General features: G+C 44.7%; 1 protein-coding gene across 1 annotated transcript in view; it reads right to left on the reverse strand.

Annotated features, from left to right (window-relative positions):
- Window positions 1–676: 676 nt before the first annotated feature.
- hspa14 (heat shock protein 14) overlaps window positions 677–16263 on the reverse strand; it is a 32542-nt gene continuing 16955 nt past the window's right edge. The window contains exons 13-18 of the mRNA XM_055159885.1: window positions 12700–12802; window positions 7614–7682; window positions 4854–5000; window positions 3911–4075; window positions 2611–2678; window positions 677–858 (exon numbers count right to left, since the gene is read on the reverse strand). Of these exons, the coding sequence (XP_055015860.1) occupies window positions 777–858; window positions 2611–2678; window positions 3911–4075; window positions 4854–5000; window positions 7614–7682; window positions 12700–12802 (634 nt within the window). The 3' untranslated portion in view covers window positions 677–776. The remainder of the gene's footprint in view (window positions 859–2610; window positions 2679–3910; window positions 4076–4853; window positions 5001–7613; window positions 7683–12699; window positions 12803–16263) is intronic.

Raw genomic sequence — 16263 nt, forward strand, 5'->3', positions numbered from 1 at the left:
AATGAAGACTTGTCTCTTTCCAAACGCTCTTAAAGGACGATCGTTTTGACTGTTGACCGTGACACCCTCATCAGAAAAATGTCCAACATGAGAAAAGTGGAGCCGAGTGCAGGATTTTACAAGAAAAATTAACTTATTCTATTTACATACAAGTTCATGTTAAAACTTTGTGTTGAAATTGTATTTTTCTGAAAGTTTCAGGTTGTTCATAATAATATAATATTATAATAAGAAAGAGTTCATCAATTAAAAAAGATTTCTGTAATAGATTTGTGTTTCTCTGCACAAATATTTGAACTTATTGTTATTTTTGGGGTTTATATGACATGAGTTTTCTGATCCGGACACTTTGGGATCAAAGTGGGTTGGATACGACCCCCGGAACAAAATGAGTTTGACACTCCTGGTCTAGAACATCAGTCTTCCTCTATGCCCTGACCGTGGCTGGACCTGACTGGATTCTTCAGTACCTTAAATTCACAAAGTTTTGGTGAAAAAAAATCATCTCACTTTTGTTTTATTCGCACTGACAGAATAAATAAAACGAAAAAGGTTTTAAGATCGTCACACAAAAGTGATTTAAAGAGCACGTTTCCATTTCCCTGCGTCGTTGTGTTGGAGAGACTCAGACAGAGGTTTCCACAGCCGGGAGAGAGAGAGGAGGCTTCACACAGGGTTTTTTTTTGGTGGTATTTCATGTTTATTGATGTAAATAAAAAAAAGGGTAAAGTCGCAGAGGTTTGGAGTTCTTGCGGTAAACGAAAGCGTCGCCATGGTTACGAGGCGGCGGCGGCGATGGTGACGGCCTCCGAGCGCCCACTGCTCTGCTCCACACAGCTCACGTGCACCGAGCCGTCCCTGCACACACGGGAAACACGAGCCGCAGCTTTAGCACCGCTGCGTGAAGTCGACCCCGTCAAACGCACAAAACATGTATATGTGTGTATACAGTACGTAATATGTCCATGTGTGTGCGTGTGTGTGTGTGTGTGTGTGTGTGTGTGTGGTCCTGGTCAAGCAGAAATAAACATCAAGGCCAAAAATTCAAGTTAATTCATCTGATATAAAAATGTATTGAACAGATACATATTTACTCTAGTTTATGAAACTGTTGACCTTTTTTCTGTTCCATTTTTGGTTGTAAAGTTCCATCTGTTTTAAACAGACCATGAATGAAACATGGAACAAAAATTCTTTCCCAAATTTCACAGACTTGCAAATCATGTAAATAAATGTTTGTATTTCATCATATCTTGTGTTATTCCATCTTTGAACTGTTGATGAAGGGACAGGATTAAAAAAAATATATATATTTAAAATGATAAAAATGTTCTTGGAAGGACTGACATATTTTATAGAAATAGTTTCTTTCATTTTGAAGTAATATTAAAGTTTTCAGAAGAAAAAAGTGACAAATGATGTAAAATCCTGCACCTTCTACTTGTTTGTACAATTTTCCCTCCGTTACTTTTCCCTCCGTTACCATGACCTTTCTTAATAAAAAATCTCATGAGTCAAAAAGTCAGAGGTTTTTCAACCTAATCTTGTACCATATGGTAGAAAACTATATGAAGCAAATATTCAAACAGTTTGTTAAGGATATGTAAGTGAGAACCAAGAGTTATCACTGTTTGGATTTATTGACATGAGTTTTTACATTTTTTGTCAACATCTTGAAAGAATCTCACAGGTTTAACTTGACCCTGTTGGAGTGTAACTCTTTCCTACATTCTGATACTTTACTTATTTCAATAGTTCCTCTAGTTTCTGAATAAGAGACATTTGAATGTCAAAAATCTGACCCTGTTTCCCTCCGTTACCACTTGACCAGACACGTGTGTGTGTGTGTGTGTGTGTGTGTGTGTGTGTGTGTGTGTGTGTGTGTGTGTGTGTGTGTGTGTGTGTGTGTGTGTGTGTGTGTGTGTGTGTGTGTGTGTGTGTGTGTGTGTGTGTGTGTGTGTGTGTGTGTGTGTGTACACATGTACATACACACACACTAATGTATATACGCATGTGTGACTGTACACGTGTGTGTATATGTGTATGTGTGTATACGTGTGTATGTGTGTGTACGTGTATACGTGTGTATGTGTGTATACGTGTGTATGTGTGTGTGTACGTGTATATGTGTGTATGTGTGTATACGTGTGTATACGTGTGTATACGTGTGTATGTGTGTATACGTGTGTATACGTGTGTATGTGTGTATGTGTGTATACGTGTGTATGTGTGTATGTGTGTATACGTGTGTATGTGTGTATGTGTGTATACGTGTGTATACGTGTGTATGTGTGTGTATACGTGTGTATGTGTGTATGTGTGTATACGTGTGTATACGTGTGTATGTGTGTACGTGTGTATGTGTGTATGTGTATACGTGTGTATACGTGTGTGTGTATACGTGTGTATATGTGTGTATGTGTGTATGTGTGTATACGTGTGTATGTGTATACGTGTGTATGTGTGTATACGTGTGTATGTGTGTATACGTGTGTATACGTGTGTATGTGTGTATGTGTGTATACGTGTGTATACGTGTGTATGTGTGTATATTGTTTTTTGTCATCAGCAGCTTCACCCTTGGACACACTGTGTGCTCTGAGTCAGTACCTCTTCATGGTGACCACTGTATCGATGTCGTGGGACTCTTCTTGAGGCGGCAGGTCTCTCAGAACAATCTGCAACAAAACAACAAAGTCAAGACCAGAATCCACAATCCAGAATCCAGAATCTAGAATCTAGAATCTAGAATCTAGAATCTAGAATCTAGAGTGATGGTTTGGTGATAGTTTGGTGTTGGTTTGGTGATAGTTTGGTGGGTTTGGTGATAGTTTGGTGATAGTTTGGTGATAGTTTGGTGATGATTTGGTGGTGGTTTGGTGATGGTTTGGTGGTTTGGTGGTTTGGTGATGGTTTGTGGGTGATGTGGTGGTGATGGTTTGTGATGGTTTGGTGATGGTTTGGTGATGGTTTGGTGATGGTTGGTGATGGTGGTTTGGTGATAGTTTGGTGATAGTTTGGTGATAGTTTGGTGACAGTTTGGTGGTGGTTTGGTGATGGTTTGGTGATGGTTTGGTGATAGTTTGGTGATGGTTTGGTGATAGTTTGGTGATAGTTTGGTGATAGTTTGGATAGTTTGGTGACAGTTTGGTGGGGTTTGGTGGTGGTTTGGTGATGGTTTGGTGATAGTTTTGGTGATAGTGGTGATAGTTTGGTGATGGTTTAGTTTGGTGATAGTTTGGTGATAGTTTGGTGATAGTTTGGTGAGTGAGTTTGGTGACAGTTTGGTGGTTGGTGGTGGTTTGGTGATGGTTTGGTGATAGTTTGGTGATAGTTTGGTGATAGTTTGGTGATAGTTTGGTGATAGTTTGGTGATAGTTTGGTGGTGGTTTGGTGGTGGTTTGGTGATGGTTTGTGATAGTTTGGTGATAGTTTGTGATAGTTTGGTGTGGTTTGGTGATAGTTTGGTGGTGATAGTTTGGTTTGTGATAGTTTGGTGATGGTTTGGTGATAGTTGGTGATAGTTTGGTGATAGTTTGGTGATAGTTTGGTGATAGTTTGGTGATGTGGTGGTAGTTTGGTGATAGTTTGGTGATAGTTTGGTGATGGTTTGGTGGTGGTTTGGTGGTGGTTTGGTGATGGTTTGGTGGTGGTGGTTTGGTGACAGTTTGGTGGTGGTTTGGTGATGGTTTGGTGATAGTTTGGTGATAGTTTGGTGATGGTTTGGTGGTGGTTTGGTGATAGTTTGGTGATAGTTTGGTGATAGTTTGGTGATAGTTTGGTGATAGTTTGGTGATAGTTTGGTGGTGGTTTGGTGGTGGTTTGGTGGTGGTTTGGTGATAGTTTGGTGGTGGTTTGGTGATAGTTTGGTGGTTTTTGGTGGTTTGGTGACAGTTTGGTGGTGTGTGACCTTGGCCAGTCTCTCCGGTTGCTCCGCTCCCTGGCGCTGGTACAGTTCCAGGCTCAGGCCGCTCACAGCTCCGGGCCCCTGCAGGACGTGGTGTCTCCGGGCGGGAAGAGGGGTCCCAGACGCCAAGAGGACGTTAAAGACCGGAGAGCCCGCCTCATCCAGCTCCTACAGCGCATGAAACGGAGATACAACACGGTTTAAAACGGGACTAAAACAGGACTAAAGCAGGACTGAAACAGGACTGAAAAACAGGACTGAAACAGATCTGAAACAGGACTGAAACAGGACTGAAACAGGACTGAAACAGATCTGAAACAGGACTGAAACAGGACTGAAACAGGACTGAAACAGGACTGAAACAGGACTGAAACAGGACTGAAACAGGACTGAAACAGACTGAAACAGGACTGACTGAAACAGGACTAAAACAGGACTGAAACAGGACTGAAACAGGACTGAAACAGGACTGAAACAGGACTGAAACAGGACTGAAACAGGACTAAACAGGACTAAAACAGGACTGAAACAGGACTGAAACAGGACTGAAACAGGACTAAAACAGGACTGAAACAGACTGAAAACAGGACTGAAACAGGACTGAAACAGGACTAAAACAGGACTGAAACAGGACTGAAACAGGACTAAAGCAGGACTGAAACAGACTGAAACAGGACTAAAACAGGACTAAAGCAGGACTGAAACAGGACTGAAACAGGACTAAACCAGGACTGAAACAGGACTGAAACAGATCTGAAACAGGACTTAAACCAGGACAAAACCAGGATAAAACCAGGACTAAAACAGGACTAAAAAAAAGACTAAAACAAGACTAAAAGAGGACTAAAAGAGGGCTGAAACAGGTCTAAACCCAGACTAAACCTGGTCTAAACCCAGACTAAACCCGGTCTAAACCCAGACTAAACCCGGTCTAAACGGTCCAGACCTTGAGCAGTATATCTGATGCCGACACGTCCACAGCCACAGAGTCCTCGTCCAGCTCCAGACTGTCGCGGTTGACCAGGAGCGCGGCCTGGAGCGCCGCCCCCACCGCGATCACCTCGTCCGGGGGAGACGAGCTGAGCAGCGCCACCTGCAGGACCAGACCAGACCAGGACCAGACCAGGACCAGCACGGACACAGATCGGAAAGAAGGACACACAATAATGGGAAAAATCTATTTAGTGTGTTTCAGACGAGCACAGGTCAGTCACATTTACCACAGACAGAACGGCTCAAATGAGTTTCAGAACGGGTTTGGAGTCGTCCAAGTCACGTTTTGTTCTTTGCAAAGGACGTTTTATTATTTAAGTAAGTGCATATGTGATCTGAAAATGGCACCAACTCTGGCAAAACTCTGATTCAGCCGTCGGCTCGTCCTGAGAACATCGACCGATCATGTGTTGGTTGGTTGGGGAGTGACTCTGCGCAGCGACAAGGATCTGACATCTGTGAGTCACAAACTCATGTCTGTGCTTTTCTCTCCTGATTTAACTCAAGTTTCAGTTTGAAATGTTAAGGAAAGAATGTGCATTTTGGTTTAAAACAGGACTGAAAGAGGTCTAAAGCAGGACTAAGCCAGGACTAAAGCAGGACTAAGGACTAAAGCAGGACTAAAGCAGGACTAAAGCAGGACTAAAGCAGGACTAAAGCAGGACTAAAGCAGGACTAAGCCAGGACTAAAGCAGGACTAAAGCAGGACTAAAGCAGGACTAAAGCAGGACTAAAGCAGGACTAAAGCAGGACTAAAGCAGGACCAGCAGAGTAAAGTAGAGTTTGTGATCTATCGAGCTCTCGATTTTTCACTGGGACTGAACGTTTTGCTTCTCAGAATTGACTGTGTTACTTGTCAATACTGGTGACATGTTGTAAAAAATCATTGAATTTTTATCGCGTTTTCGATTTGTGTGTCAATCGATTTCCAAACTCATAATCGAGTTGAAAATATTAAAGCTTAAAGGGATATTTTTTACATAAATAAGGATTTATTTTATGTTTTAAATAAAGAGATTGTAGAAGAGCTGGATATGTCTTTATTTTGGACACGTTTATGTTTTTCTGCCTTATTTCATGTTCAAAGTTTATTTTAATCATTTGATGTTTTGTACATCACAAAACTGCTCTAAGGTTCATATATGGAGATTATTACCTCCGCCAAGGAGGGAGGGAGGGAGGGAGGGAGGGAAGGAGGGACGGTGGGTGGGTCTGTCTGGTCTCCCTCCCTCCCTCTGTCTGTCTGTCTGTTAGCAACATAACTCAAAAAGTTATGGACCGATTTTGATGAAATTTTCAGGATTTGTTGGAAATGTGAAAAGGAAGAACTGATTTCATTTTGGGGCTGATCCGGAAGAAATCCTGGATTCTGGATCACTTTGAAATTTTAGTTAACATTGTGGTAAATGGGGCCAAAAATTTAGTTTGTCAATATCTGGGTTAATTATTGACCAAACCCCATGAAATTTGACTCAGGGATGGACAATGGGATCCTCTTTCATATTCCAAAGGCTGATCCGGATCTGATCCAGAAGACTGATTTTATCGCAGTTTATATTAAAAATGGGGGTCGTCCTTGGCGGAGGTCTGCGCTCTCTGACTGCTTTTCTACTTTTTATTATCAATTTGAAAGTTTTGCATAAATGATCAATAACAAAGTGTTTTGTTTTTTTTTTGACAGAGAAATGCTGAATAAATGCATCATGTAACAACAACAAAAAATCATTTGAATAATCATGATTTCAATTTTTTTTTTTTTTGGCAGAATTGTAACTGTATTTCCAGCAGGTTCCCAGACAGAATATATAATACTATAATAATCCTGTATTTGAATCTGGTCGGGTGTTTATGTAAGAAATGCAGAAAACACATAAATGGCTCTAAACCACAGGTGTCAAACATACGGCCCGGGGGCCAGATCCGGCCCTCCAAGACGTTTAATATGGCCCTCGGCTGATTTTCTACAAAAATATTTTAATGATATTTTCAATTAAAATCGTGTTAATTTTCTGTGGTGTTTATCACAGCAGCGTCTCCAGCGTCTCTGTACGTGGCCCCTCCCACCAGAGCAGCACAAATGAAGACTTGTCTCTTTCCAAACGCTCTTAAAGGACGATCGTTTTGACTGTTGACCGTGACACCCTCATCAGAAAAATGTCCAACATGAGAAAAGTGGAGCCGAGTGCAGGATTTTACAACAAAAATTGACTTATTCCTGTTTATACAAGTTCATGTTAAAACTTTGTGTTGAAATTGTATTTTTCTTAAAGTTTCAGGTCATTCATAATATTATAATATTTTGTAAAAGAAAGAATTCATCAATTAAAAAAGATTTCTGTAATAGATTTGTGTTTCTCTGCACAAATATTTGAACTTATTGTTATTTTTGGGGTTTATATGACATGAGTTTTCTGATCCGGCCCCTTTGGGATCAAAGTCGGTTGGATACGGCCCCCGGAACAAAATGAGTTTGACTCTCCTGGTCTAAACAGTGAAAGGAAATTAAACATTTGGTCACATTTTCAACAATGGAACTAAATAAATGAAGCCTGTAGTCCACATGAATGCTGCGCTGATGACTTCAAAATAATCGTGATTGTGATTTTTTTCCCATAATCGAGCAGCTCTATGTTGTTGTTGTTGTTGTTTTTGTTACGATACAAAGATCTGAGCTGCTGAGGTTTGACTAATGAACTGGTAAAATAAAACGTACCTCTGGAAACAGCTCCTGGATCATCTGCTGCAGCCGCGGGATCCGGGCCGACCCCCCGCACAGCACCACCTACGACCGACACGACACCAAATAAAATGAGTTTCAGACCATTTGAAGACTCCGTTCAAACTGTCAGATGCCCTCCCAGATGTCCCGTCCAGGCCTCAGTGAGCTTCATTTGACTGGAGCTCCCTCAGTCCTCGTCGAGCTCAGGAGAAAAGTCGAATAAAAATGTAAAACGTTTAAAAAAAAGAAAAAAAAAAAAAAAAAGAGCAGTGGAGGTACTCAGACTTAAACTTAGACGAACTTTATTGATCCACACGGGAAATTCTTGAGACAAATATTTAAAGATAATTAGTTTAGTTTGTATAAATAAGAACAGTATGACTCATGTTTGTTGAATAAGCTCCAAAATGTCCATACTGTCCACGCCGCCGTCCTTTTGTCCCGTGTCCTTTTGTGTCCCTTTGTCCTGGTTTGTAATTGTTTTCAAGAGGACATTGTGAAAAAGGAGCACTCGAGTCCTCCTCAAACTAAACAAGAACTACCGCCTCCTCTGCGCCAGATGCCCTCCCAGTCTCCGTTTTAGTCACATACCGTTCACTCTGCATCTCTGTGCGTCACATTATTATTATTTATTTATTTATTTATTTATATTTAAAACAAGGACAGAGCACAGAAAATAATTTGCAAATTGTCGCCCAAACTTCTGGTCAGTGTTGAGGAGTAATAAATGGATTAGATGGCGGGATTTTACTGTTTTCACATTTTCAGCTAAATCCCCCTTTTTTTTTTTTCCTTCCCCCGTAATTCCACTCATTCCCAGGACTAAACCAGGACTAAACCAGGACTAAACCAGGACTACAACAGGACTAAAAGCAGTCTAAACTAGATCTAAACCAGGTCTAAACTAGATCTTAAACCAGATCTAAAACCAGGATTGAACCAGGACTAAACCAGGACTACAGCAGGACTAAAATCAGGTCTAAACTAGATCTATACTAGATCTAAACCAGGTCTAAATTAGATCTAAACCAGGTCTAAAACCAGGACTAAACCAGGACTACAACAGGACTACAGCAGGACTAAAACCAGGTCTAAACTAGATCTAAACCAGGTCTAAAACCAGGACTAACCAGGTCTAAAACAGGACTAAAACAGGACTAAACTAGATCTAAAACAGGACTAAACCAGGACTACAGCAGGTCTAAACCAGGTCTAAATTAGATCTAAATTAGATCTAAACCAGGTCTAAAACCAGGTCTAAACCAGGTCTAAACCAGGTCTAAACCAGGTCTAAACCAGGTCTAAACCAGGACTAAACCAGGACTAAACTAAACTAAAGTTATTTTACATCAGATGGACGTTTACTGGACGAGGAGCAGACGCATCTCAGAATAAAAAAATCATACTGTCAAAGTTTAACAGGATGTGTCATGTGTCAGATGCCCTCCCAGATGTGGCGTGGTGCGTCAGATGCCCTCCCAGATGTGGTGTCATGTGTCAGACGCCCTCCCAGATGTGGCGTCATGTGTCAGATGCCCTCCCAGATGTGGCGTGGTGAGTCAGATGCCCTCCCAGATGTGGTGTCATGTGTCAGATGCCCTCCCAGATGTGGTGTCATGTGTCAGATGCCCTCCCAGATGTGGCGTGGTGTGTCAGATGCCCTCCCAGATGTGGTGTCATGTGTCAGACGCCCTCCCAGATGTGGCGTGGTGAGTCAGATGCCCTCCCAGATGTGGCGTGGTGAGTCAGATGCCCTCCCAGATGTGGTGTCATGTGTCAGATGCCCTCCCAGATGTGGTGTCATGTGTCAGATGCCCTCCCAGATGTGGCGTGGTGTGTCAGATGCCCTCCCAGATGTGGCGTGGTGCGTCAGATGCCCTCCCAGATGTGGCGTGGTGTGTCAGATGCCCTCCCAGATGTGGCGTGGTGTGTCAGATGCCCTCCCAGATGTGGCGTGGTGTGTCAGATGCCCTCCCAGATGTGGTGTCATGTGTCAGATGCCCTCCCAGATGTGGGTGTCATGTGTCAGATGCCCTCCCAGATGTGTGGTGTCATGTGTCAGATGCCCTCCCAGATGTGGTGCGGTGTGTCAGATGCCTCCCAGATGTGGCGTCATGTGTCAGATGCCCTCCCAGATGTGGTGTCATGTGTCAGATGCCCTCCCAGATGTGTGCGTGTCATGTGTCAGATGCCCTCCCAGATGTGGCGTCATGTGTCAGATGTCATGTGTCATGTGTCAGATGCCCTCCAGATGTGTCATGTGTCAGATGCCCTCCCAGATGTGGCGTGTGTCAGATGCCCTCCAGATGTGGCGTCATGTGTCAGATGCCCTCCCAGATGTGGTGTCATGTGTCAGATGCCCTCCCAGATGTGGTGCGGTGTGTCAGATGCCCTCCCAGATGTGGCGTCATGTGTCAGATGCCCTCCCAGATGTGGCGTCATGTGTCAGATGCCCTCCCAGATGTGGTGTCATGTGTCAGATGCCCTCCCAGATGTGGTGTCATGTGTCAGATGCCCTCCCAGATGTGGCGTCATGTGTCAGATGCCCTCCCAGATGTGGCGTCATGTGTCAGATGCCCTCCCAGATGTGGCGTCATGTGTCAGATGCCCTCCCAGATGTGGCGTCATGTGTCAGATGCCCTCCCAGATGTGGCGTGGTGTGTCAGATGCCCTCCCAGATGTGGTGTCATGTGTCAGATGCCCTCCCAGATGTGGTGTCATGTGTCAGATGCCCTCCCAGATGTGGTGCGGTGTGTCAGATGCCCTCCCAGCTGTGGTGTCATGTGTCAGATGCCTTCCCAGATGTGGCGTGGTGTGTCAGATGCCCTCCCAGATGTGGCGTGGTGTGTCAGATGCCCTCCCAGATGTGGTGCGGTGTGTCAGATGCCCTCCCAGATGTGGCGTCATGTGTCAGATGCCCTCCCAGATGTGGCGTGGTGTGTCAGATGCCCTCCCAGATGTGTGTGTCATGTGTGTCAGATGCCCTCCCAGATGTGGCGTGGTGTCAGATGCCCTCCCAGATGTGGGTGTCATGTGTCAGATGCCCTCCCAGATGTGGTGTCATGTGTGTCAGATGCCCTCCCAGATGTGGTGTCATGTGTCAGATGCCCTCCCAGATGTGGCGTGGTGTGTCAGATGCCCTCCCAGATGTGGCGTGTGTGTCAGACATGTGGGTCATGTGTCAGATGCCCTCCCAGATGTGGCGTCATGTGTCAGATGCCCTCCCAGATCAGCCCTCCCAGCTGTGGTGTCATGTGTCAGATGCCCTCCCAGATGTGGCGTGTGTCAGATGCCCTCCCAGATGTGGCGTCATGTGTCAGATGCCCTCCCAGATGTGGCGTGTGTCAGATGCCCTCCCAGATGTGGCGTGGTGTGTCAGATGCCCTCCCAGATGTGGCGTCGTGTGTCAGATGCCTCCCAGATGTGGCGTGGTGTGTCAGATGCCCTCCCAGATGTGGCGTGGTGTGTCAGATGCCTCCCATGTGTGCCGTGTGTCAGATGCCCTCCAGATGGTTGTCATGTGTCAGATGCCCTCCAGATGTGGCGTGGTGAGTCAGATGCCCTCCCAGATGTGGTGTCATGTGTCAGATGCCCTCCCAGATGTGGCGTCATGTGTCAGATGCCCTCCCAGATGTGGCGTCATGTGTCAGATGCCCTCCCAGATGTGGCGTGGTGTGTCAGATGCCCTCCCAGATGTGGCGTCATGTGTCAGATGCCCTCCCAGATGTGGTGTGGTGTGTCAGATGCCCTCCCAGATGTGGTGTGGTGTGTCAGATGCCCTCCCAGATGTGTGTCATGTGTCAGATGCCCTCCCAGATGTGGCGTCATGTGTCAGATGCCCTCCCAGATGTGGCGTGGATGTGTCAGATGCCCTCCCAGATGTGGCGTGTGTCAGATGCCCTCCCAGATGTGGCGTGGTGCGTCAGATGCCCTCCCAGATGTGGCGTCATGTGTCAGACGCCCTCCCAGATGTGGCGTCATGTGTCAGATGCCCTCCCAGATGTGGCGTGGTGCGTCAGATGCCCTCCCAGATGTGGCGTGGTGCGTCAGATGCCCTCCCAGATGTGGCGTCGTCGTGTGTCAGATGCCCTCCCAGATGTGGCGTTGGTGCGTCAGATGCCCTCCCAGATGTGGCGTCATGTGTCAGATGCCCTCCCAGATGTGGCGTCATGTGTCAGATGCCCTCCCAGATGTGGTCAGATGTCAGATGTGGCGTGGTGTGTCAGATGCCCTCCCAGATGTGGCGTCATGTGTCAGATGCCCTCCCAGATGTGTGGCGTCATGTGTCAGATGCCCTCCCAGATGTGGCGTGGTGTGTCAGATGCCCTCCCAGATGTGGCGTGGTGTGTCAGATGCCCTCCCAGATGTGGCGTCATGTGTCAGATGCCCTCCCAGATGTGGCGTCATGTGTCAGATGCCCTCCCAGATGTGGCGTGGTGCGTCAGATGCCCTCCCAGATGTGGTGTCATGTGTCAGATGCCCTCCCAGATGTGGCGTCATGTGTCAGATGCCCTCCCAGATGTGGTGTGTCAGATGCCCTCCCAGATGTGGCGTGGTGTGTCAGATGCCCTCCCAGATGTGGCGTGGTGTGTCAGATGCCCTCCCAGATGTGGCGTCATGTGTCAGATGCCCTCCCAGATGTGGCGTGGTGAGTCAGATGCCCTCCCAGATGTGGTGTGTCAGATGCCCTCCCAGATGTGGTGTCATGTGTCAGATGCCCTCCCAGATGTGGCGTGGTGTGTCAGATGCCCTCCCAGATGTGGTGTCATGTGTCAGATGCCCTCCCAGATGTGGCGTGGTGTGTCAGATGCCCTCCCAGATGTGGTGTCATGTGTCAGATGCCCTCCCAGATGTGGCGTCATGTGTCAGATGCCCTCCCAGATGTGGCGTGGTGCGTCAGATGCCCTCCCAGATGTGGCGTGGTGAGTCAGATGCCCTCCCAGATGTGGTGTCATGTGTCAGATGCCCTCCCAGATGTGGCGTGGTGTGTCAGATGCCCTCCCAGATGTGGTGTCATGTGTCAGATGCCCTCCCAGATGTGGTGTCATGTGTCAGATGCCCTCCCACACTGCCCTGGTACCTGGTTGATGTCGGAGCAGCTCAGTCCCGCCTCGTCCAGCAGCGTTCTGATTGGCTGGATGCTTTTGTTGAAGAGGGAGGAGCAGAGCAGCTCAAACCTCGCCCTGAGGAAAAACACAGACGTCTTCAGCTCTGAACTTTGAAAAAACTCAGACAACACAGTTAAAATCTTGAATACGCTTCGAGAGCTTCTAAGGTTTTGTCTCGTGGCTTTGGTGGAACCTCTGAACCTTCATTTTCCATCAGATCGTCAAGCATCAGTTTCTCCTCAGGACAAACATTTCTTCACTCAAGCACCGAAGACGTCGCCCAAAACTGTTCAGGTGTTTTCTTCACAACCTGCTGCTGTTTTGTGATGGTTTCATGGAGATAAGCTGAGCTGAGGACGACTCGCGGTTTTAACGGGGAACATACAAACCTTTCTCAGTGGGAGGAACCTCGCCATCGGGCTGAACCTGTCCGGGTCCGTGTGGGACGGCGTCCGAGCTTTCACCGAGACCCGAATCATCAGTGAACTGAACCCCAGGGAACAGTAACGGCCCTGACCCGGATCATGACAGAGGGATGTGGACGTGTGGACGCCGGAATCACCCAACTGTTTCAACTATTGTGACTTATTGTGAATACGAGAACAGTTTAGACAGTGTTTTTGTTTTTTGTTTTTTTTATGCATTACTATGGAAGCCAAGAGGGGTCACAATAAACGCAAACACTGCAACAAATACAAATGCGACAACTAGGGCTGGGCAAAAATTTTAAAAATTAAACGTGATTAATCCCACGAGTTCGAGCGATTAATCACAATTAATCACATGTTCTACGCAAAACCAATTAATGAATTAAAAAGTAGAGTATAGCTGCACTTTCATTGTAAATGTAAATGAAAGAGTCAAACATTTTTTGTGCAAACAGCATTTCTTTCACATCGGAACCTCAGAGTCTTCATGGTCTTCAGTGAAGGCTCAAGAAAAAATATTGAATGGCCTTTTGTACTACTGATATATTTTTGGAATATTTTTTTTGCAGTGAGTAATAAACACGACACTAGTAATAATTTCTAAATCAGTGTTATAAACTTGGACTGATATTTCTTGGGAAACAAAGGGTTAATATAATGGAATGGAAATGGACCAATCACAGTTTTTCTTCCAGTTGTATCTGGGTAAATCAGTGACTCCCCCTGCAGCGCTGAACTAAACAAATAACCTCAGCTCAGAGTTCACAGCTGGTCCGACCGGAGCCGGAGCCTGCGGCTGAACCCGCGGCTCGCGGAGGCTTGGACATGTTGCATCTCATGTGGTCAGAAAAAAAGTGAAAAAAGTGTAAAGAAAAGACATTAAACTTAAAGATTGTATAGAGGATTTTTTAAGGGAAAAGAAATACAGCAACAGTCCTTTTTCAAATGTTGTGCGTGAGTGACACGACCTTCCTCCTCCACAGCTCCTCAGTAGAAACACCTCCTCTCGCCTCTTTACTCTAAAAATCACATTTGTTTACATCCAGTGCGTGTTCAGAATCACTGTTGAAGTTTCCCGTCTAGAAGTAATTTATCGATCGACGTGTCAGTTTTTAGATCCTTCATCTGCTTCGGTCGCACCATCGCTGGAAGGAATCTCCAAGAATCACCTCAGTTTGTCTTCACTCCTTTTCTACTTCTCTTCTTCTTTCAGCGACCTCAAAAACTGACTTTTCTTTTGCAGCGAACTGGTCGTGGATTCTCGTCCGTCATCACAATAAACTTTGTGCGAATTGTGAGGAAGCTACAGTTTGAAAAAGCCTCTAAGAACCGCTGCATAAACCACATAATCCCAGCGCCGACGAGTTAGTTACACTAGAAACATAGGGAGTTTGTTTGACAACCTAACAGCCAATAGAAAATGAGGCAGCCTCGTTATCTATTGGCTGATGTTTATCTGGCCTCACGACATCCACAGTTGATAGATTTTCATTCTTTTTTTTTTTTTTTGTCATCATAATTACAAGACTGCTGCATCTCTGTAATGGTATTTTAAACTTTCACTGACAATTTGAAACTAAAATAAAAATCCTCCATACAACCTTTAAAGAAACGCTCGCAGTGGACTTTTTCAAAATAAAAGCCAATGAGAAACAGATGTTTACAATAAATAAATAAATAAATAATAAATGGCGTTAAAATAATTGTCAGCATTAATGACTTAATTAGTTATCGCAAAAGTAAAGCGTTAACATGCCCGGCCCTAGCAATAACACAACAAAAAGCCACAACACATTAAAAAGCCACAACGGAAGTGACCGCGGGACTCTATTTTAATGCAAACGCAAATACAAATACAAACGCCACAACACATTAAAAAGCCGCAACACATTAAAAAGCCGCAACACATTAAAAAGTCACAACACATTAAAAAGCCACAACACATTAAAAAGTCACAACGGAAGTGACCGCGGGACTCTATTTTCTGACGGACCGATCAAGCGGCAAGTGAAGAAGAAGAACTACAACGTGAAAAGTAAAGGAACAGAGAAGTTGGAAACGTAAGTAAAAGTAATTTATTGTTTTATCATTATTCGTTTCACGTTGTAGTTCTTCTTCTTCACTTGCTGTGTGAGCGGTCCGACGAAAAATAGAGTCCCGCGGTCACTTCCGTTGTGGCTTTTTAATGTGTTGTGGCTTTTTAATGTTAGGGCTTTTAATGTGTTAGGGCTTTTTAATGTGTTGTGGCTTTTGCGTTTGTGTGTTGTGGCTTTTGCGTTTGTGTTGTGGCTTTTGCGTTTGTGTTGTGGCGTTTGTATTTGTTGCGGCGTTTGCATTAAAATAGAGTCCCGCGGTCATTTCCGTTGTGGCTTTTTTTGGTTTGTTGTGGCTTTTTTGGTGTGTTGTGGCTTTTTAATGTGTTGTGGTTTTTTAATGTGTTGTGGCTTTTTAATGTGTCGTGGTTTTTTAATGTGTTGTGGCTTTTTAATGTGTCGTGTTTTTTAATGTGTCGTGGCTTTTTAATGTGTTGTGGCATTTGCGTTTGTGTTGTGGCATTTGCATTAAAATAGAGTCCCGCGGTTACTTCCGTTGTGGCTTTTTTTGGTTTGTTGTGGCTTTTTTGGTTGTGTTGTGGCTTTTAATGTGTTGTGGCTTTTTAATGTGTCGTGGCTTTTTAATGTGTCGTGGCTTTTTAATGTGTTGTGGCTTTTTAATGTGTTGTGGCTTTTTAATGTGTTGTGGCTTTTTAATGTTGTGGCTTTTTAATGTGTTGTGGCTTTTTAATGTGTGTGGCTTTTTAATGTGTGTGCTTTTAATGGGTGTGGCTTTTTAATGTGTTGTGGCTTTTGCGTTTGTGTTGTGGCATTTGTGTTTGTGTTGTGGCGTTTGTATTTGTTGCAGCATTTGCATTAAAATAAGAGTCCCGCAGCCATTTCCGTTGTGACTTTTTTGGTTTGTTGTGGCTTTTTTTGGGTTGTTGTGGCTTTTTAATGTCTTGTGGCTTTTTAATGTGTTGTGGCATTTGCGTTTGTGTTGTGGCTTTTTAATGTGTTGTGGCTTTTTAATGTGTTGTGGCTTTTTAATGTGTTGTGGCATTTGCATTAAAAT

The sequence above is a fragment of the Boleophthalmus pectinirostris genome, unplaced genomic scaffold (genome assembly GCF_026225935.1).
Source record: "Boleophthalmus pectinirostris isolate CB_2022bp ecotype Guang Dong unplaced genomic scaffold, ASM2622593v1 HiC_scaffold_2825, whole genome shotgun sequence".
NCBI classification, from domain to species: domain Eukaryota; kingdom Metazoa; phylum Chordata; class Actinopteri; order Gobiiformes; family Gobiidae; genus Boleophthalmus; species Boleophthalmus pectinirostris.